Source organism: Chiloscyllium punctatum, chromosome 6 (genome assembly GCF_047496795.1).
Source record: "Chiloscyllium punctatum isolate Juve2018m chromosome 6, sChiPun1.3, whole genome shotgun sequence".
NCBI lineage: Eukaryota > Metazoa > Chordata > Chondrichthyes > Orectolobiformes > Hemiscylliidae > Chiloscyllium > Chiloscyllium punctatum.
The window spans coordinates 13,715,979-13,739,837 of record NC_092744.1 but is presented as its reverse complement, the minus strand read 5'-3'; the positions used below and the strand labels follow the sequence as shown (position 1 = coordinate 13,739,837).

The 23,859-nt window shown below is 39.7% G+C and overlaps 1 protein-coding gene across 4 annotated transcripts in view; it reads right to left on the bottom strand.

Annotated features, from left to right (window-relative positions):
* The window catches only part of rnf13 (ring finger protein 13), a 259,925-nt gene that overhangs the window by 59,013 nt on the left and 177,053 nt on the right, over positions 1–23,859 (bottom strand). For all 4 annotated transcript variants that reach the window (XM_072572033.1, XM_072572035.1, XM_072572034.1 and 1 more), the window contains 2 exons: positions 22,423–22,528; positions 12,082–12,175 (listed from right to left, as the gene is read on the bottom strand). In XM_072572033.1, coding sequence (XP_072428134.1) covers positions 12,082–12,175; positions 22,423–22,528 — 200 coding nt within the window. The remainder of the gene's footprint in view (positions 1–12,081; positions 12,176–22,422; positions 22,529–23,859) is intronic.

Sequence of the window (23,859 nt, the reverse complement as noted above, 5' to 3'; positions counted from 1 at the left end):
ACAGGTTCAAAAGTGCCAGGCATGGGTAAATTTATTGGACCATCCTCGGAAACTTTCTGAAAGCTCTTCCTACCCTTTGTTTTTATTTAGTGATGAAGTGTGAATAGATATCTTTTGATATCAGGGACAACTGACTAGCAACTTTGCAAAAGACCTTTTGACAGATGTTCTCAATGTTCACAAACATGAACACACTTCAGTAACATACTCACTAGTTTCTGTAAGCTGTGGTTTTTGAGCAAATTGTCAGAATCTTGGTAACTTGTGAACCAGTCACACTGTGCTTTCTGCAAGGAAGTGAAAAGCCTGTGCTGACAAGGACAGGGATCATCTTGGCAAACCCTGTGGACAAGGACATTCCAAGGTTTTCCTTCCAACCACAATACCAATTTTTCCTTCCATCTGTATGCTCGTCAGGGGAGTTTTATAAAGGAGGAGGTAGAAGTTAGTTATATGCCAACATTTCATTTCTCTGTAGCTAGAATCTATTTATTTGCAATAAATAGTAATTCTGGTTGAGTACCGAAAACTTGCATGCTTTTTGGTAAATCTAAATAGACAAATAAATTTGTGAATTTTGTATCCTTTGATAAAATCATTTGTGACGATTCCAAAGAATAACGAAGCTTGATTTCCTGCACGAGCCCAATGCATCATGACAGCAGAATGATGTTGTGAAAGATGTTCACAACTTTTTTTAAAATTGCTCTCTTGGGGACTAGTGAAATTACGAAAACTGAGATCAAAACACATTGCTGTCATAGTGCTAAGGCTGAGACTTCATTCACGCTTTATGCCAACATTAAAATGGAAAACTGCAAAGTATTTTTGGGTGAGCTAATACCATAGCTTAAACAGTTACATTGGATAAGTTTGGTTTGTATTGCCTTGAATTTACAAGGCATAGAGAAAACTGACCAAGGTGTATAAGTTATAAAGAATATAAGAACCAGGAGCAGTTGACGACCATCTGGCCCTTCGAGCCTGCTCCACCATTCAATAAGATCATGGCTGATGTTTTCATGGCCTTAGCTCCACTTACCCGCCCTCATTCGTTAATATGAACTCAGTGCATAAAAGCATTGTACCCTGCAAAGAAAAAATGACTATTTTATAAAAAGAGAGATGAAAAACAATTAGCTCAATAAATAAAATTATGAATGCTTGCTTAGTCTAAAAAAGTAATCTTGGGTTTTGTTTTTAACATGTTTCTTAATAGGTTTATTTCTGGTCATTACGTGAGTCACAGTTTTGTTGAAGTGGAGAATACAAAGCTCAATGACAAAATCTTATTTCCCATCAAGCTATAATTGCAAACTTCCCAATACTAGTGACAATGGTGTGCCTCTCTTGCCACATTATTGAGTTCCTTTCTTTGCAATAAATGCCTCTTAACTGAATTTATCAAACATTGCACATGACTGTACCTGTATTTTCCCTGCCTCTACTTACTCCTCGGTCACATTAGGTCCAATCCCACCTTCAGTCCTACTCCATGTGGAGCTTTCTTTTCTTCCAAGATCACCCCTCTCAGCTGTTTTCAACTATTTTAGCTGCTTTCCCACCAGCTCCTGCTGTTTCACTTTGTCCCTCATTTGCTGTCACCACTCCTAACTTTTCCATCATGCCTTTCCACTGATGCAGACAAAAACAGTGAAACATTCTAATCTTTACAAAGGAATGCAGCATTTAAATAATTTGTATTTTCCATTTTGTAAACAAATATTTAGCAAGACTCAGCTACACAAATTGTATAGGAGAAAGTGAGGACTGCAGATGCTGGAGATCAGAGTTGAGAGTGTGAAACAAATTGTATTGTTTCCTTGGAGGATCAATTTTCAAATGTGCTACATGTGTAAAAAGTATTGATCTGGATGAATTCACATGAACCTTCCAATTACATAGGTGTCATATCGGTGTTGGAAGTTTGTCACATTCACAGTCATTGCTCAGACATTCGAAAACACCACAATAAAAATCTTGGAAGGAAGGAAGAGATCAACGAAACACCATTATTGTGGAATCATGCCCTCACCAATTTATTTCCAAGACTTTGCTAATATAAGTCTTGGATGGAAAAGAAATTTGATTTATATAGCACCGTACCACCTTCAAGATATCCTGAAGTTATTCACATACAGTGAACTGAACTTCAAGAATGAAGGAAGCTGGGCAGAATATTGTTTTACTTAGGTAATTATAGGTCAGTAACCTAAGCAGCAAGCATGAAGGATTGTTGAAATAGTTCATATTTTGCTACTGAATTGAGGCAAAACCTGTTCAAATCTATAAAGAAAAAAAATGATGATACACTGACATTCAAAACATAGTAGGGTATTAGGAAGAGAGCTGAAGTGTTGGGCGAATTTTAGATTTTACTTCCAACATAGTAACAGCAAAGAGGGCTGAATGGCCTTTTGCAACCAACTCCCATAGTTGCAACATTGGTGAAAACGGTACCTAATATGCTTACAGTAAGGTGAGAGAGACAAATGACCAGCTGATCAATATTTGGTGATATATGTAATAGGAGGAAAGGTCAGGACACCAGTTCTTATGTGAACCAAGCTGTAGCACATTCCCTCATGTTATTGAATACATCCAAAAGACAATACAGCATTTTTTCAGACATCACCTTATATTAACTACTCAAGGATCACAAAGATTCACAGAACTGAGTAGAGTTGCAAGTAGTTACATAAGATCAGCAAACTTTCAAAATGATGCTCAAATGCAAAAAGGGGAATTTTGATAATTTGAGTTCATTTGAGAAATTTGCAAGTAAAACAAAGGTATTGATAAGAGTAGCAAAGTGGTCACTTATTAAAAAAAATAACTTTAGTCATATGAATATCCTTTAGGAAGAGGAACTTGTGCTTTTATGAAGATACACAAGAGAACTAAATCTTCCATTTGCAGCAACCAGTTTACATGATACAAAATATTCAGACATGGCAAGTATTATTTAGACAGCATCTTCTAAACTTACAATCACAAAGACAAGGGCAGCTGATACATGAGCACACCACAATCTACAAATTTCTCTCCAAGTCATTCACAATCTCATCAGGAATTACCTAACTGTTCCTTCAGTGTCACTGAATCAAAAATGTGGAATGGTCTTCCTAATTGTAGGTCTTCAGCTCATCATCTCCTTCTCAAGCATAACTAAGGCTGGGCAAAACAAAATTGTCAGAGCCAACAATGCCCAAATCCCACAAATGAATTTAAAGAGGGTTCACTGATAAATGTATTTGAATATACTTAACTATTATGAATTACCTTTATATAAACCATCAAAATTGACAAAACTAAAAGGTTCAATTACCTTTGGTAAGGCAGGCTTCAGAGTGAGTCAAAGATTTTGATACATATCAACTTTTTCTTATTGTTAGCAAATTCACCTATAATATCTTGCAACAAATCTTCTTAAATTTAACGTGCATTGAGGGGAGAAAAAGAGGGTGCGATCATTGAGAACACTTTGGTCTACTGTTTATCAGAGAGCATTTTCTGGTTGCAAATAGACAGCGACTATGTAGCCTTTATGCCTGTCTAACAATATAAATGAGATATGGTGACGTTTTAACAAAAAGAAAGAAAATGTCTTTGACCCGCCCAAACCAACTGCAATCCTCTGCAGCCACTTAATCTTTGTTAAATATATCAATTTAAGATTTCAAACCAAGTAATCAATCCAAAAAACACAGTTAGCCACTGGGCCTTCAAAAGGAGATTCTTTGCCACCAAACTAAGTCAGTTAATTGTTGCATTTATTTTGCCAAATCTGTAACAGACCTAATTGTCTTAAAATGTCTAATCCCATGACAGCATTTCTCACCAGGCAAAGCAAAAAGGAAGAGTAGATCCAAATCTAGATTGCTAACATGTTCAAAAGATCAAACCCAAACTGGCTGAGCCTACATACAACTTCCTGAATAAATTTGTCAGCAAAGCCAAAATAGTCTTTGACAATAGGTTTAGTTGACTCGTCTCATTAATTGTGGTTAAACATTGCTCTGTGGAAAGCAGTGCAGCTGCAGCAAGCTCCATTTCACTGAAACAGTGTCTTTTTGTTGGCAGTTACTGTAACAGTTGCATTCAAGGCCACATTTCACACCAGCTTCTATCAATCACTTACATATGATATTTAAGATCTGTGAACATGAAAGTCTCATGGGAGATTTGCATCTTTTCACAAATATACCAGCTACAAATGGAATAACTACCACAAAAAAGTAGTAATTTTCAAAAATGCAAGTGCAATTACCAATTTCCAAATTTCTCATTTGGAATCTAAGAGGGATTCACGGCAGAAAAAGTTTGAAGATCGTCTTGAATTAAATGATATGTTAATTTGCTTGAATTTGAGAGGAAAATATAGATATTCTAAAATTAGTTGGCCTTTTACTGTGCAGGAAAGTCCATTAAAAACACAACATATAAACTTATCCATTAAAAACAGAATAGGTAATTTGTGAAAATACAGTTAGCCCAGCCCATGAACCAGCAATTAATGAGTACTTACCAGAAATGAACAGTAAAACATATTAGTGCAATAAAATAAAACAAGCAACTAACTATCATCTGTATAAAACAAGTGTCTTTTTTGTATTAGACTTGCTTTAGTTACTGTCAGCTCCGCTAATCTTCAAGAGGCAGGTGGGTCAGTCGCTTGAAGAGGAACTCAACTTTATTTAGCGGCAGCTGAAATATGAGCAAAGGCATGGTGAATGTGGAGTCATGGCTAATGTGGTCTAATTTCCCATCATCCAACAGGACTAGAGAGAAACTTAGCAGATTTTAAGAATTTTAAAATTTGGGGTGGGAGTTGTCAGAGACCAATAGAGAGGGGGCTCGCCATGCTTTCTTCATATTACAAGTGTAAGACACAGAACTGAGGTGACGGAAGATCTTTGTCATCCCTCCAATTCCGTACTGTTGCATTAGAGCTCTCAGGTGCAAGGTGAACTCAGGATCATGAGACTGAAACATTTGGGAGCTATCACTGAACTAAGTCTAGAAAAAATATCTATTAGATGTTGCAGTAAAACAGTATGTCTCATTTTGCTTTCATATGAACAGCCTATTTACTATTACATTTGGCCAACACAATGATCGATTGCTTGGAGCATGTACACCTACAGAACCGTGAAGGGGAGCAACAAATATTTAAAACTGCAATCTGATTGCCACAGGCACGGGCCAGACTGGAAATGGAGTTGGATTATTAAACGTTAAATTTGCCCATTACCTTAGAGAGGCTGGAAAAACACTGCAAGGCAGGCAGCATCAGGTGGTGGTGAAGTCAGTGTTTCAGGTGTAACCGTTCTTCAAGACTGTGGGGTGGGAGTAAGGGGAGCTGCACATAAAGGGCTTGGCAGGGCAGGGTAATAAGTGGGGTGAAGACAGTTAGAGGGTATGACCTGGTTGGTCAATGGGTGGAATGAATCCGGCAGGTGGCTGGGAGGAGTGGAAGGGAGGGAGAGGGACTGGGAAGGGAGTCAGGAGAAGGGAAGACGACAGTTATTTGAAATTGGAGAACTCAACGTTGAGTCCTCCAGGCTGTAGGGTGCCCAAGTGGAAGATGAGGTGTTGTGCTTCCAATTTGCGGTTTGGTTCAGTGTGGCAATGGAGCCGGCCAAGGATGGTCATGTTGGATAGGAAGTGGGAAGGGGAATTGAAATGGGTGGTGACTGGGAGGGCCAGTCATCTCCTGTGGGCCTACTGAGATGCTCGGTGAGCCACACCATAACTTTACATTTGGTCTCCCTGCTGTAGAGACCACATCGGGAGCACTTTATGCAGTAAATTAGTTTGGGAGAGTGCAGGTGAACCTCTGTCTCAACTGGAAGGACTGTTTGGGTCCTGGATGGAGTGATGGAAGTGGTGTACTGGCAGGTTTGGCATCTTTTCCGGGTGCAGGGTGGCGCAAACTAAGGAGTAGAAAGGAACCGTCCTTGTGGAAGGCAGAGAGGATGGGGAAGGGAAGATGTTTTTAGTGGTGGGGTATTTAAGGATGATGCATTGGATGTGGAGACAGATGGAGTGGTAGGTGAGGACAAGGGGAACCCTAACTTTATTGCATTTGAAGGGGGAGGGGTTTAGAGCAGTGGAATGGGGAACGGAGATAATGCAGTGGAGGCTGTCTGAATGACAGAGGGGTGAAAAGCATGTTGCTTGAAATAGGTGGACACCTGGGATGCTTGGGACTGGAATGTCTCCTCGTCAGAGAAGGAATTGGGAGAACAGTATGGAGTTCTTGCAAGATTCTGGGTGAGAGAAGGTGTAGTCCTGGTAGTTGCGAGAGTCTATGGGTTTATAGTAACTGTCTGTCTAAAGACTGTTGTCAGAGTTGAAAATGGAGAAGTCAAGAAAGAGGAGGGAGGTGTCCGAGATGGACCAAGTGAACTTGAGGGCGGGGTAGACATTGTGGGCAAAGGCAATAACTGCTCCAGTTCAGCCTGAGTGCAGAATGCTTCACTGATGCAGTCAACGATGTAACAGCAGAAGAGTTGGGGTACACTGCCTGTGTAGGTACTGAAGAGGAACTGTTCAACATAGCCGACAAAGAGCCAGGCATAATGGGGCCCATCCGAAAGCCCATGGCCATCCCCTAGATTTGGAGGGAATGAAGAGTCAAAGGCAAAGTTATTAAGGGGGAGGACCAGTTCGGGTAGGCAGAGGACGGTATTGGAGGAGGGGAACTGGAAGAGTCTGGTGCAGAAGAAGCGGAGGGCCTGCAGGCCATCCTATGGGGAACGTACATGTATAAGGATTGCACATCAATGGTAAAGATAAAATGCTGGGCGCCAGGGAACTGGAAGTTACTGAAAACATGGAGGGCGTGGTTGGTGTCGCAGTGCCTGAACCAATGGGGAGAGAATACAGTTGAGGTAGAACAGGATGAGTTTGGTGGGGCAGGTGCATGCCGAGTCAATGGATCAGCTGGGGTAGTTGGGCTTGTGAATCTTGGGGAGCAGGTAGAAATGAGCAGTGCGAAACTAGGGAAGGATGAGATTGGAGACAGTGGAGGGGAGATTTCTTTTGGGGAGGGTACGGTTGAGAGCAGTGAAATGGGGAAAGGTGGTGGTGTGGCCCATCCCTCTCTGCCTTCCACAAGGACCATTCCATTCGACAGTCCTTGGTTTGCTCCATTCTCCCCACCAACCCTCCAGAAACCCCAGGTACCTTCCTCTGCAACCAGAAAAGATGCAAACTTGCCAGTACACCAGCCCCCTCACATCCACCCATGGTCCCAAACAGTTCTTCCAGGTGAGACAGAGCTTCACCTGCCTGTCTTCTAACCTAGTTTACTGCGTCAGGTGCTCCCTATCTGGTCTTCTCTACATCAGGGAGACCAAAAATAAACTTAGGGAATGGTTTGCTGAGCATCCCAGCCAGGCCCACAGGGGCCAACCAGACCTCCCAGTCACCACCCATTTTAATTCCCCTTCCCACTCCCTATCCAACATGGCCATCCTTTGCCTCCTACAATGGAGGTGGCCAAGGATGGCCATGTTGGATAGGGAGTGGGAAAACAAACCACAAATTGGAGGAACAACACCTCATCTTCCGCCTGGGCAGCCTACAGCCTGGAGGACTCAATATTGAGTTCTCCAATTTCAAGTAACCTCCCTTCCCAGTCCCTCCCCCCTCCCAGACATCTAGCAGATTCATTCCTCCAATCGACCAACCAAGTCATACCCTCTACTTGTCTTCACTTATTCCCACTTCACCACCCTGCCTCCACCATCCCCTTTATTTGCAGCTCCCCTTACACCCACCCCCAGTCCTGAAGAAGGATTAGACCTGAAATAGCAACTTCACCTCCTGATGCTGCCTGGCTTGCTGCATTCTTCCAGCCTCCTGCCAGTCTACCTTGGATTCTAGCATCTGCAGTTTTTTTTTGTCTCATTACCTTAAATAGGCTGTGTACGGTTCTGTAATCTGAACACTAATAACCAGCAAACAACAAAACACAGCAGTAATAAAACCACCAAGAATTATAGCAACTTGAATTCATCAAATGACCTTCACATCAATAAAACTGCCAGAACTGAAATCTATTTAAATTGTGAATGTACATTAGAGAAGTCTACACAAACTAGTTCAGCAGTGACGATAACTTGTATTCGGATTTACAGTTTGGGTTCCAACAGGGCCACAGTTCTGATGTCACACAGAGAAGTCCAAACATGCACAAAAGAAATGAACCTCAGGGTGAGTGGAGAACAACTCCCTTGATATCAAGGTATCACTTGACCAGGTCTGGTTTCAACAAGCCTAGCAAAAGCCTAATTAGTCCACATTTTCCATGCAGCTATTAATTCCATCCTGAGTTACTGCTTCCCATAGGGAATATTGCATCAAGTCAGTCACCTCCTAACTCCTAAAAGCCTGTCCACCATCTACAAGGCAGAGATCAGGAGCGTGACTGATTACTTCCCATTTGCTTGGATGACTTCAACTCATCAACACAAGGAGCTCAACACTATCCAAGGCAAAGCAGCCTGGTTGATTAGTGCCACATCCACTTCCAACACTCATTAGCCATAGTGTGCACTATATGCTAAATGCACTGAAGTTCACCTAAGATCATTGGACAGTATCTTCCAAGCCCATTACCATTTCTATCCAGAAAGACATGAGCAGCAGATACACTGGAACACCATCCCCTACAAGTTCATCTCCAAGCCATTCATTATCCTGACTTGGAAATATATTGCTTTTCCTTCAATGTCACTAGGTCAAACTTCTGGAATTCCATCCTTCCCGGCATTTTGGTCTACCTACAATGCATGGACTGTAGTGTCCCAGGAAGGCAATTCACCGCTACCTTCTCAAGGGTAACAAGGGACCTGAAGTAAATTCTAACCAGCCAGCAATACCCAAACCCCATGGGTGAATTTTTAAAAAATTTAAAACCACTCAAGTTAAACTCATGACCTTGTAAATGATGGGCATAACCTGCCTGTCTTTTTAGGTGTTATATCTGTGATTCTCAAGACCTCTGGCATCACCTAAGTCTTGGGAAGATGGAAAGATTGATGACCATTGCTTCTGTAATCTCCATTTTCATTTCCTTCAGTATCTTTGACTTAGCTCATCCAGTCCCTGAGTCCTCTCAACTTTAGGTATTAAGAACCTATCTAGTGCCTCCTTAAGGGGCGTAAACCTTTCCACTAACTTGGGCTGGACAGTATCTCCTTCCTTCATAAAGAAATGCACAATATTAATTTAACACCTCAGCCATGCTCCCTGCTTCCATATGGAAATCCCCTTTTAGGTCCCGGGTTAGCCCAACTCCTTTTACCATCCTTTTATTGCTTATGCGGTTGTCAAAAATTTTGGTATTCCCCTTTATGTTAACTGCTAATCTTTCTTATAATCCCCCACTGCTGCTCTTAATTGTTTATACATCTCCTTTCTAAGCCTTCTGTTTTTAGCTTGGTTCCCATTAGTTTTTTCTAGTTTATACCTGTTATTAGAATGTTTCTTCCACTTCATTTTAATCTTTAAATCCCAAAGTAAAAGGATGATAAATGGAGGAGGGGTGTTAATTAGGAACCAAAACTGGAACTTATAGCTCAAGACAAGAGGCACAATTGACTTTGCATTTGTCTTTATTGATGAGACAGATGCTACGCAGACCAAAGTGACAGAGAGGGAAACTCAGCCATCAGAAAGTTTAATGTTAATAAGAGGTATTACACAAGTGGTCGGTATTTAAAGTTGATAAGGCACTAGGACCCGAGGCAATGCCTCCAAAGAAATTAAAAGAAAGAGTCAGCAAAAATTGCAGAGGCATTGGTAGTTGTCTTTTAATTTTCTCTGGACTTAATATTGATTGATTCAGAAGAGTCAGCATTGACATGGTGAAGGGAAAAGCAAGACTACATAACTTGGAATTTTCTGAAGAGGTAACAGAGGATTGCTGAAGTGTACATGGACTTCCATAAGCCATACAATAGAGTGTGACACAACATAGAAACGTTATCGGTCATGGAACAAATCGAACAGGGACAACATAGATCCAAATAGCCTGAGGGCTAGGAAACACTAGGGCTTGTAGTGAAGTTCCCCAGTGGTCTGCATAGGGGACCCTGTTTTTCCTGATATCAATGAATAATCTTGGTGGGCAGCATGGTGGCACAGTGGTTAGCACTGCTGCCTCACAGTGCCAGAGACCCGGGTTCAATTCCCGCCTCAGGTGACTGACTGTGGAGTTTGCACATTCTGTGTCTGTGTGGGTTTCCTCCGGGGGCTTCGGTTTTCTCCCACAGTCCAAGAAAAAACGTGCAGGTTAGGTGAATTGGCCATACTAAATTGCCCATAGTGTTAGGTGAAGGGGTAAATATAGGGGAATGGGTCTGGGTGGGTTGCGCTTTGGCGGGTCGGTGTGGACTTGCTGGGCCGAAGGGCCTGTTTCCACACTAAGTAATCTAATCATCTAATCTAATCTAATTTCAAAGTTTGGAGATAACATAAAACTCAAGAGAACTGTAACCTGCGAGGAAGACAGTGTAGGTCTTCAAAAGGATGTTTGATACATTGATGGAGCCAGTGGATGGGTGTCAGATAAAACTCAATGTAGAAAAAAAAGAGGGGATACATTTTGGTAAAAAAAACCTGGAGAGACAGTATAAAGGGTACTCTTCTAAAGAATGTGAAGATTAAAGATCTGGGAGTACATATTCACAAGTCAATAAAAGGGGCAAAACATGTAGAGAAAACAGTATTTTAGAATCCATAATTTGGGGCACTGAGGAAAGAAAGAAAGAAAGCAGGTCACAAAATGAACTTATATAAAGAAGTGGTTAGACCTCAGTGAGGTCTAACCACTAAACCACAGGAAGGTTGCAAATGCATTAGAGAGTGCAGAAAAGATTAAACAGAAATATCTCATCCCTGGGCCCTTTCTGTTACAAAAGAAAGAATGGAGGGGTTGGGAATGTTTTCCTTGGACATAAGGCCAAGATAACACCAGATGGACTGCAGTTGTTCACTACATCTCTGCTCAAGTGCAACTAGGGACGGACAATAAATGTTGGTGGCACCCTCATTCTATAAATAATTTTGTTAAAAATCACAATTTCATAGCAGCTACCTCAGGAAATCACAAATAAATGCAATAGCTCCAACAGGGACAAAAACTTCACATGCATCATAAAACAACCATGTGACATCACAAGTTGAAGAAACACATTCACATTTAGCATCAATAATTAGAACACAGTTGGTGTTCCTAATGTGAGATCCTGTTGCCCAAAAGTAAAGCATCAATACAAAAAAAATCCATCTAGAATAAAGAGAACACCATAAGTTTATAAAGCATTTAGCTTCCAGAAAGTGCTGTATGCTAACGTGTTTGATTTGAACAATTGTATGATAACACTAAACTACGATGTAAATTATGAAAGATACACATATGGAATATTTATATTCAAAATGATACAGATTATTAGTGCTTTACACTCCTCAAAATCATTTTTTTTGGTCTCACATTAATTTCTCACCTCTACCTGATCTGAAAGCAGTGTGGTCTTTCAAAGAGTCTAAATTTTTTTGCCCACCACCTACTCCAATGTATTTCCATCATCTCTTCTACTGTCACCCCATTCAATCCAAAGCATCTTGCCTTCTCTTGATTTTTTTGTGTTCCCCTCTACTGAGCCAAAAAGGATGCCCTACTGCTCCCTTATGATCCTCATACTTCCCTTTCTCTCCATCCATCCATCGCAGTCCTCAATTTTTATTTAATTGCAAGACAGATGACAATGTGAGGTAACACAAATGACTATGCACATAGGCTTTCCTTAAATCACTCGCTTGAATCTCTTTTCAAACAACTGTTATATTTTTATTTATAGGGGTACTCTTAACCAGAGTACCAAACTCTCTCATTCAAACATATAGTTAAATACCTCTTAAGCAGCATCAGGATACTGAAATAGAAAACCAGAGATATGTGAAAATAGAAAAGCAATTTCACAATCTAATAGATTTTGTGCAAAGAGCACTATACAATTTGCGATTGACTAAAAATTTAAAGAGAGAGCTACTTACAGATTCACTTACCTTTTTTGAATTTGTGTACTGGAAGTTTTTTCAGCTGATCTTTACGCAACCGGTTCCTCCTTGCCCTGTGTCTGTCTTGAATAAACTTTGAAATCTAGAAAGCAAGAGATTGAAATATTTATCCTAGAATGTATACATCAAGCTGAAAGATCTTTTATTCTTGTACAGGGGAAATTATGTCAGCTTGACTAATCAACTAAACTCATATTGGCTTTGCATTCAAAGAAAAAGTCTTGAAAAAGAAACATCACATTTATGCACCACCTTTCATGGCCCCAGAGCATTTTACAGCCAATTAATTATTTTTGAAGTGTAGTTTCTATTGTCATGTAGAATAAGCAGCAACCAATTTGCAGGCAGCAATTTCCCACAAACAGCAATGTGACAACTTGGCTTTCTGATGTTCATAAAGAGATAAATATTGACTAAAACACTGGAGGATAAACCTCTTGTTCTTCTTTGAAATGCCTTTTACGTGCATTTCATTGGCACCTTTCACAACCTTGAAATCATCTCTAGCACGTTACAGCGAAATGAAGTACTCATTATATAAAGCTACAGCAGTCGAGTCATGTAAAGCAAATTTCCCCATACACCAATGAAAGCAGATTTTTAAATGATACATTGATGCAAGTTCAGGGAATAGACACCGAGACAATTGGTAGGAATTAGGGAGGCATGACGTCTCAATGGTTAGCACTGTTGCATCACAGCGCCAGGGACCCGGGTTTGATTCCATCCTCAGATCACTGTGTGGAGTTTGCACATTCTCCCTGTGCCTGTGTGGGTTTCCTCCAAGTGTTCCAGTTTCTTGCCAGAGTCCAAAGATCCAAAAGATGTGCAGGTCAGGTAGACGGGCCAAGCTAAATTGCCCAGTGTCCAGCAACGTGCAGGGTAGGTGGGAAATGTAGGGTTACAGGATAGGGTGTTGAGATGCTCTTTGGAGGGTCAGTGTGAACTCAATGGACAAAATGGCCTGCTTCCACACTGTAGGGTTTTCTATGTTACTAATTCCATTCTTATTGAAATAGTGCTGCAAGATACATATACTTTTTTAAAATTCACTAGATGTGTTAGGGTTACTGGATAGGCTTTTATCGCCCATCCCAAATGGCAGTTAAGAATCAACTACATTCCTGAGTCACTAAGTAGGTCAGTCCAAGTAAAGATTTCCTTCTCTAAAGGGCATTAGTGAATCAGATAGCTTTTTAAGACAATTAACAGTGGTTATATGCTAGCCAATAGGCTGATTTTCTGTGTGCCCAACTTTCCAAGTGTCAGCCTAAATTAAGTGCTTAAGTCTCAGAACATGGCCAATGTTGACACAGCGGTTTTTACACAGACAGCACACTTTCTATTAATCAACAGGTGATAAGCTGTAGTATGAATGGATAGCAGTAAGCATTTTTTGTGCTCAAGGCGAAAGATGCAAGGGAATGAAACACATCCCATGTAGCATTCAACATTTCAAATCAAGTAATCCTCAGGCAGATACAGTGTGAATCAGTGACTGGAATAAAAAATCTGCTTTCCTTCTCTGCCCCAATAACACAAGTTAACCCCAAGTGTAGAGGATGCAGTCCTCCTTTGCCAGTGTAACAATTCCATTTTCAATGTCAATCATGTTCAATACCTTACAAAGTAAAGCTGATCATATGTTAAATTAGCAGCACTTGAGAAGACAAACAGCAAGGGGGAGAAAGTGAGGACTGCAGATGCTGGAGATCAGAGCTTAAAAATGTGTTGTTGGAAAAGCACAGCAGGTCAGACAGCATCCAAGGAACAGGAGAATCGACGTTTCTGGCATAAGAAGGGCTTTTCCAGCAACACATTTTTAAGACTAGCAGCAAGGCAAGATGGTCTTGGAGCAAGACTAATTAAACTTGACAATTAAAGATGCTGCTCTTCAATATTAGAGAGGCAAAACAGAGTAGGGAATGGGAAGGGCAACAGACATGTGGTTGCAGATAAGTTTGAAAAGAAAGTGGGCAAAGATAAAGTATGCAAGGAAATGTCAGTGAGGATTAAGCATTAGATATACACAACTGTTACTGGATCAAGTACAGGTAGCAGAGATATGGATGAGTTCTACAACACATAGATCGAAGCCATTAAGGTGGCTCAGTGGCGAGCAATGCTGCCTCACAGCATCAGGGACCCAGGTTTGAATCCAGCCTTGAGTGACTGGCCGTGTAGAGTTTGTATGTTTTCCCCATATTTGTATGGGTTTCTTCTAGGTATTCCAGTTTCTTCCCACAATCCAATGATGCACATGTTAGGTGAATTTACCAAAGTAAATGCAGGGTAATGGGGATTGGATCTGGACAGGATGCCCCTTGGAGGGTGAATGGAAACTCATTGGGTTTAGTAGCCCCTTGCTGCACTGTAGGGATTCTACAATTCTATGAAGGAGAGATCCTGAGAAATCAAGGAGCAACAGGTGCTACAGTTGATTACAAAAGGTGGACATAACCAAAGATGGAAACAATTGGTCTACTTGATTTAACAGACGGGAAGACAAATTCAATTCAGGGCAAAAAAAGCGATTCAAAAATTGTGATCATCCTCATGTTCTTTGTCTGATTGCACCACCCCATCACATAATACAAATGAAATCTAACCTAATCCTCAAAGGGGGCTTTATATCTCAAGTGGTAGCACTTACAGTCATAGAGATGTACAGCATTAAAACAAACCCTTTGGTCCAACTTGTCCATGCTGACCAAATATCCCACCCAATCTAGACCCACCTGCCAGCACCCAGCCCATATCCCTCCAAACCTTTCCTATTCGAATACCCATCCAGATGCCTTTTAAATATTGCAATTGTACCAGCTTCCACCACTTCCTCTGGCAGCTCATTCCACACACATACCACCCTCTGCATGAAAAGGTTACCCCTGATGTATCTTTTATATCTTTCCCGTCTCACTCTAAACCTATACCCTCTAGTTCTGGACTCCCCCAACCAGGGAAAAAGACTGTCTATTTATCCTATCCATGCTCCTCATTATTTTATAAGTCTCTATAATGTCACCCCCTCAGCCTCTGAAACTCTAGGAAAAACAGCCCTAGCCTATTCAACCTCTCCCTATTGCTCAAAGCCTCCAACCCTGGCAACATCCATGTAAATCTTTTCTGAACCCTTTAGTATCTTTCCCCTCTCACCCTCAACCTATACTCTCTAGTTCTGGACTCCTCAATCCCATGGAAAAGACTTTGCCTATTTACCATAGCCATGCCCCTCATGATTTTATAAACTTCTATAAGGTTAGCCCTCAGCCTCTGATGCTCCAGGAGAAACAGTCCGGGCGTATTCAACTTCTCGCTTTAGCTTAAATCCTCCAACCCTGGCAACATCCTTGTAAATCTTTGCTGAATCCTTTCAAGTTTCACAACATTCTTCTGATAGGAAGGAGACCAGAATTGCATGCCATTTTTCAAAAGTGGCCTAACCAATGTCCTGAACAGCTGCAACATGACCTCCCAACTCCTGTACTCAATACTCTGACCAATAAAGGAAAGCATGCCAAATGCCCTCTTCTGTCCTATTTACCTGCAACTCCACTTGCAAGGATCTACGAACCTGCACGCCAAGGTCTCTTTGTTCAGCAACACTCTGTTGGATCTTACCGTTAAGTATTTTTACCACCAAAATTCAAAGGTCACAGGTTTCAGGCTCAGCCAGAGACACGACTATAACAACCTAGGTTGACAGCCCATGTAATTATGTAAGTAGTGCTGCACTGTTGAATATTTGGTCTTTTGGATGAAACATTAAACCAAGAACACATTATTCTGAGGATGATCAGCTGAGTTCACAGGCATATATCTCGCAACGGAAGGAAAGATCCAGCCAATAATGATCGTTTTCAACCAACACTAAAAACAAAATGCCTGGTTATTAGCTTATAGCTGTTCGTGGATGTATTTTGTATGCAAGTTGCATGCCTTATTTCCTACATTTATAACTATCAGTATTCTTCAAAAGTACTTAATTAGCTATAACATATTTTGGGACATCCAGATAACAAGAAAGGCTACATAAATGGAGGTTTTTCTTATTTTCATACAATTTTAAATAAATTGGAAATGGAGGGGTTAGAACTATCTGGTCAAACAAATCTACGTATTGTACAATTCAATTGCTACATTTTACATTAAATCGTTAAGTGACAGATGGGCGCAGACATTTCTACAAAACCGCTTTTCCCATCTTGACATCAAACAGGTCAATGGTTGGTGTTTTCTGCTGTTGTTTCTCAGATTCTTAGGGCCGATAGAAAAATGTAAGATGGATTGCAATCAAGCAGAACGTCCAGGCCAGTGACTTCAAGCAAGACTTAATTACAATATTTACTGGAGCAGAGTTGCTTGACATTGCAAGAGGGAGAAATTCTACACAAAATGTCTGCTTCCTGCTTGCCTCTAACCAGCAATTATAACTGACGAGAATAGGAAGAAGTGAAAATGTCATGAGCAAGATTTGAAGTACTTAGATTCATGCAGCACCTTCAATTAACAAAATATCTCTAAGAAATACAAACACCATGCAGAGTTAACAATGTCATCTGTTGTTCTTTGACTCGTATGTAAATAGCTCCTGTATTAGTTCCATGCAAAGATCAGCTCAACATTCAGTACATTTTTTGCACATGATGCCTCAAGAGAGCACTCTCACCAAGCTGTACCATATTTTATATAATGTCTGGATATTCATTTTAGTCGTCTTGAAGTAGTTGCACCAACAAAAGCCACATTGAAAATAAAACTTAAAATAATGCGTTAAGTTTTAATATTTCAGACTTTTAGAAGCATATTTAATAATGCATCGCCACTGAGGAAGTAAATGTCGAGTATGGTGCGGGACAAGTAAGTGCTATATCCGAATACTTTGAGTCATCTTCATAGGGAAAACCTAATGCCATAGGGGGTCTACGTGCTTTGGTACACAATGAGAGGATGCAGGAATTCCCCATAAGAATTTCTTATCCTAGTAGTCTTCTTGTGAAGTGGAAACCAAGGGGGGGATATCAATGACAATGTTACTGATCTTACTCACATTGGCCAAATAGCAACATAGGTTAGTTCTTCATTCTTTGGCCTCGATATGGAGGAGGTGCCCTTTTGAAAATAAAATTAATTGAGCACACAATTTCATTGACTTATTATTTTTGTAACCACTCTGTTCAGTAAGCTTTTACAAATAAGCCAAAATGTAGACATTGCTGGAAAAACTTCCCAGGTATGGCAGCATTTGTGGTGAGAAAGCAGAATTATAGAGTTACAGAGCACAGAAATAGATCCTTTGGTCCAACTCATCTGCATGGAGCAGACATCTCAATTTAACCTAGTTCTATCTGCCTGCATCTAGCCTCTAACCCTCTAAACCATTCCTAGTCATATACAGATCCTGGTACCTTTTAAATATTGTATTAACTAAGTTCTGCCCTGACTTGCCTTTCCAATATCTAAATTAAACTTCATCTACCATTCCTCGGCCCATGACCCATCTGATCAAGATCCCATTGTACTCTGAAGTTACCTTCTTCTTTGTCTGCTCGACCTCCAATTTTCGTTTCATCTGCAAACTTATTAACCGTACTTCCTTTGTTCACATCCAAATCATTTAAATAAATGATGAAAAGCAGTGAACCCAGCACCGATCCTTGTGGCACACCACTGGTGACAGGCTTCCAGACCAAAAAACAATCCTCCACCACTCCCTGGTCTCCAAATTTCAAGCCAATTTTGTACCCAATTGGCTAGCTTCCTCAGGATCACGAGATCTAACATTACAAACCATTCTACTATGTGGAACCTTGCCAAATGCTTTGAAATCATACAGACAACCACGTCTACCACTCTGCCTTTATCAATCTTCTTTGTCATTTTTTCAAAAACATTCAAGCAAGTTAGGAGACAATTTCCCATGCACAAATCCATGTTGGCTATGCATGATCAGTCCTTGCCTTTCCAAATGCATGTAAATCCTGTCCCTCAGAATTCCTTCCAACAATTTACTAACCCCCTGACAGAAGGCTCACCCGTTTAGAGTTCCTGGCTTTTCCTTACAGCCTTTCTTAAATAATGGTACCACATTAGCCAGCCTCCAGACTTCTGGCACCTGATCTGTGGCTGTTAATGATACAAATATCTTAGCTAGGGCTCAGCAATCTCTTCTCTAGCTTTCAACAAAGCTTGAAAAATACCTGATCAGGTCTTGGAATTTATCTATCCTTACGTTTTAAAGAGTCCAGCATATCCTCTTCTATAATAGGATTTTTTTTTCAAGACATTTATTTCTCCAAGTTAGTTAGCTTCCATATCCTTCTTCACAGCAAATATTGACAGAATATTTGTTTAGTATCTCATCCACCTCCTGTGGTTCCACACAGACAACTACATTGATTTCCCTAGTTAGTCTTTTGCCAATAATGTATTTGCAGAATCTCTTTGGATCCTCCTTAACTCAATTAGCCAAAGCTATCTCATGCCCCCATTTTACCCTTTTGATTTGCCTCTTAAGTATATTCCTACTTCTTCCCTGTACTTTTCTAGGGATTCATTCGATCCCAGCTGTCCATACCTGATGTATGCCTCCTCCTTTCTTTTTGACTAGAGCCTCAGTTCCTCTAGTCATCCAGCATTCCCTACACCTCCCAGCCTTGCCCGTCGCACTAACAGAAACATACTGTTAATGTTTCGGATCCAGTGACCATTCTTCCGAATTAAGTCAGTGGACTCGAAACATTAACTCTGATGGGTCTCCACAGGTGCTTCCAGACCTGCTGAGATTGTCCAGCAATTTGTTTTTATATTCCAGCATCCACAGTTCTTTGAGCTTATTCTTTTTAAAAAAGTGCTAATAATAGTTTTAAAGAAGAATTTTGAATCAGTGAAAAATCTTTTCAAAAGGTTTCATTAGACATAACTATTAATTCACGCAGAGCATTAGAATTATTTCAAATTGCTTAAATTTAATAAAGCCAAAAGGGAACATTGCCCAAGATAGTTTTAAAAATCAACCAATTTTAAAATTTATTTTAAAACTATTTGTTTTTGACTGAAGCAGCAAAGAGGTTTGCCTGAAAGCCAATTAACATTTGAAATATTAATTCAAGGCTGAAATAGAGAATAATTTGTTACATATCAGTTTCAAAAATTAACGATGAATTATTTTCTTTGATTAAAAACATTGAGTTTAAGGAGAAAGTATCCAAGCTTCAGGTCTGTTCCAACAAATAATTCATTAAGTGGCACACTAAATCTAAGCCCTTCAAATTACGCTCCCAAAAGTATATGCTCCAATGAACACTTAACACAAATTTAATTTTTTTTAAAAATTAGCTAAGATTATTGAATATTGTCAATACACCGGAATCTTCTTTTGTATACAGAGTTAATGTCGGTCAGTTATGGAATACTAGATTCTTGAAAGTAATTATAATTTATTCAGAGATACACACATTATATATGGATAAATAACTAATCTAAATACCACAATTAAGATATTACTTGGTAATCATATCCAGCTCTGAATTACTTTAAATAATTTGAAGGTCAAAAGTGCATCTTTTTATTGAATAAATGGGTAGATGGGAATGACTGCCAGATTATAACCTAATCAAGTAGTTCAAATCAGATCAACAAAAAGAACAAAAATCAATCTGTTTATCAGTTATCTGCATCTTAAGATTAGAATGGAATCTTAGTTATACAAATATTAGATCCTCAATGAAAATTCCAAGAGACACAAATGTGTATTTTGGATGAGGCATTCATCCTCCAATGTGTCTTCTAGCGAATCTAGAATATCCTTTTTGCTTGAAGTTATCTGATTTCTAAAAATTCTAGCTCTCTCCGTAAACACAAACCATAGATGTGGGCATTGCTGGTTGCAGGAGGAAGCTTGGTGTATGGAAATATGCTGTCATATCAAAAACCACTTATTGGCCATAAGCACTTTGGATTATCCCTAAATTATAAAATGCCCCATATAAATGCAAAGTTTTTTTTCTTTCGTTTTGGAACCAAAATTACCAACTCAGAACAAAAACAGTTGAAACAACTTTCTGTTAAGAATCTTAATCTTTATGGCTGGGATTGTGCAATGGGAATTACACTGAAATTGTACCAACTGTCATAATTGTGACATGGACAGCAATTTCTAATATTTACATGTGCAAAGACATACAGAAATACAAACATCGCGGTCACCAAAAGTCTGGATTGAAGCCCTAGTAGAGTGTCATAATATGTCTGAAAGGATTGATTAAAATAACAAGTAGAACTGAGATGAGAGCCATCTGGTGGACATACAGCATATAGCAATACTATTTTACGTAGGATGAGACTAACTGGATGAACCAACAAAAGGCAGAACCACAACAGGCTGAATGTTCTGTCTATACTGTAGGATACTTTTGCACTATTGAAGTCACTGGAAATTCAAAACAATTCACACATGAATGCGAATCTCAGTTCAGATGCCAAAAAATGTCAAAATGTTAGGCTTCGTTGATTGAAGTTAAATTGTTTTTAATGACATAGGAGAAAGTGAGGACTGCAGATGCCGAAGATCAGAGCTGAAAAATGTGTTGCTGGTCAGGCAGCATCAAAGGAACAGGAGAATCGGCGTTTCGGGCATAAGCCCTTCTTCAGGATTGTTTTTAATGACATACCAAGTTCATTGCCAATAAAATCATCTCCGATTAATATCGTTTGTTAAGTCTAAAACTTCTTCATCAGGTTTTAAATTTAAGGTTTTTCATATTTTATCTTTTACCTTCATCACACAAGTAGATCCCAAGCTTTAGTCCACTGTACGTAAAGTGACAAAGTAAACATTGCTTGTTACATTTTGTCTTGCTGTCTGAGAGAATTTTAATTGAACTGTTTGATGATATCTTTTTCTGTGGACATCAGAGATCATCTCTAAATCGACATTAGGATGAAAGTAACTTCAGGAAAGATTAAATCCGCACGAGGTCTCTAGATCTTGGCAAAAGTGAGGACTGCAGATGCTGGAAACCAGAGTTTAGATCAGAGTGGTGCTGGAAATGCACAGCAGGTCAGGCAGCGTCCAAGAAGCAGGAAAATAGACGTTTCGGGCAAAAGCCCTTCATCAGGAATCCTCCAGGATGGAGAGATAAATGGGGGTGGGGTGGTGGGGCTGGGGAGAAGGTAGTAACTTTTATTTCTTGCTACCTTCTCCCCAGCCTCCCTCCCTCCATCCCCACCCCCTCCTCCCCCCTAATTATCTCTCTATCCTGGAGGCTTCCTGTCTCTATTTCTGAAGGGCTTTTGCCCAAAACATCGATTTTCCTGCTCCTCGGATGCTGCCTGACCTGCTGTGCTTTTCCAGCACCTCTCTGATCTAATCTCTAGATCTTGGTCAGCTTCATTCAAGCTCAGCAGTGAATGCTGTCATGACGCTGCTGACCTCAAAACCCATGTAAACATCTTTCACATACTTAACTCATTTCTTGCCACAGCACAAAACTTCATAATAACTATTATTCCTTGACTCCCATTCAAATAGTCCCCAAGAATAGCTCACTTGCAAAATTAAACCGTTACTCAATTAAAGTGGAAAGTTGGCGACCAATTTCTTCTTTGAGGACCAGATTAGATTAGATTAGATTACTTACAGTGTCGAAACAGGCTCTTCACCCCGCCAAAGCGCAACCCACCCATACCCCTACATTTACCCCTTACCTAACAAGATGGGCAATTCAGCATGGCCAATTCACCTGACCTGCACATCTTTGGATTGTGGGAGGAAACCGGAGCACCCGGAGGAAACCCAAGCAGACACGGGGAGGACGTACAAACTCCACCCAGACAGTCGCCTGAGGCGGGAATTGAACCCGGGTCTCTGGCGCTGTGAGGCAGCAGTGCTAACCACTGTGCCACCGTGCCGTCCAGAGGTACTAAATATTGCAAGGAAGAATGGATGCAAATGACAGCACATTTAATGACGTCTTTGGCTACACAAGTAAAATTAATGTGTGTGAATATTCAACTTCCCAATAAATTTCTTTACATGAAGTATTTTTCATTAAAAATTGCAAAATACGTACAAATAAGGAGTTTAAAACCTGCTCAGAACTGACTATAAGACGTTAGGATGAAGTAGGTCATGCAGCACATTAAGTCTAACCGGAAATGTTGATAGTTTTGCCACCAATATAGATTCAATTGAATTATTGTCAATGGGCAGCAATTCCAATGCGGTATAGATAAGTTATTCATTAAGGTTCACATTCAAAACAGCTCAATCATGCCACCATTGTCATAATGCATTGAGCATATACTTAAGTATAAATTAGTACATACCATAAAAACAGCAATCAGGATTAAACAGATTCCCACTATGATGAGGAATGGAATTAGATAATACTCCAATGGAAGGCTAAAATCGGGTAGTATCACTATGTGGCCACTGTGGAGAAACACAATAACAAAGAATGTTTGCAGATAGTTACGATACCGTAACTGATGATGGCCATCAAAGCATAATTCGAGAAATGCTGCTAGAATACACATAACAACAATGATCATCATATTGGTTTGTTGATTACATTGTTACATTAGCAGTGATGTAGGCAGCAGAGGTTGCATAAAACAGCTGCATTAAAAAAAAGGAAGCGCATATTGTATAAACTGATATTTATGAACTGAAACCATTGTGACCATTTGTCCTGATGCAACAAGGTAGTGAACATGTATCAGTACCATGTCTGATGTCACGGTGACTACACTAGACTTAGACTGTGATGTAATTATGACAGCCAGGCATTCAAATCCTGCTAGCAAATAATAATAAAGTTCAGATTTTTGTTTTGTTTTTGGTAGTTGCTTTGAAAGGAACCATAGCTTTGTGAGGTTGTCAAAAAAAAATTAAAGTTTTGTCTCAACAGATTTAAGATCAGAATTCAAATTTTATTTTTCTAATTAGAAAAATGTACCATAAAAAGTAAAACCTAATATGTAGAAGAAACCAATGGCCCAGGAAATAGCCAAATGGAAACTGAAGAACATACATTAAATAAATACCTGCAATATTCCAACAGGTGTATCGAACACACAAGAAAGGACTACAAACTTAAGTAAAAATCAGGTGACTTCAATCTTATTTTAGTCATGCTGGACAACATTTTAACAGGGATTGCCAACTGCTTAGCCAACAACTTTAGAATTCACCACTTTCTGGTGAATTCTATTCAATCTGCAGTGTACTGAAATTGTGAAATCTGGGCTAATGATTGGTGAGAATCATTTTGTTTTTATTAATAGATACATTGATTTTGCTGGCAAAATTTTATTTATTGCCACACTGCAGTTTATTGTTAGGTCATCCTGATTAAAATTGAATGGTCGAGGGACATGCATTAGGTTGAGCAGCCAACTATGAATTAACTCTACTGTTCTTTGTTATGCTATGGCACTGCAAGTGGTAGTGTTAACCGTTTAATTGTTTCAATATATGCTCATATTTAATCACAACTGTCAATTGTATTTATTCACTTTTAAATGTTAGCTATTTCGGGCAAGGCTAGGAGTATCCAAGCATATTTAATTTATATTATCAGAATTGTAACAAATTCAGCTCAGTTGATATTGGCTCAGTTCCACTTTTACCTTGAAATTAACTGCATTAACATCAAGATTAGGAAAAATTCTTCGACAATTATTTGGCCATTTGACGCAAAGGCACTCAGCTATTGATGACAATTGATATGTTGTTGCATTGTTTTACCGTTAAAATAGAAG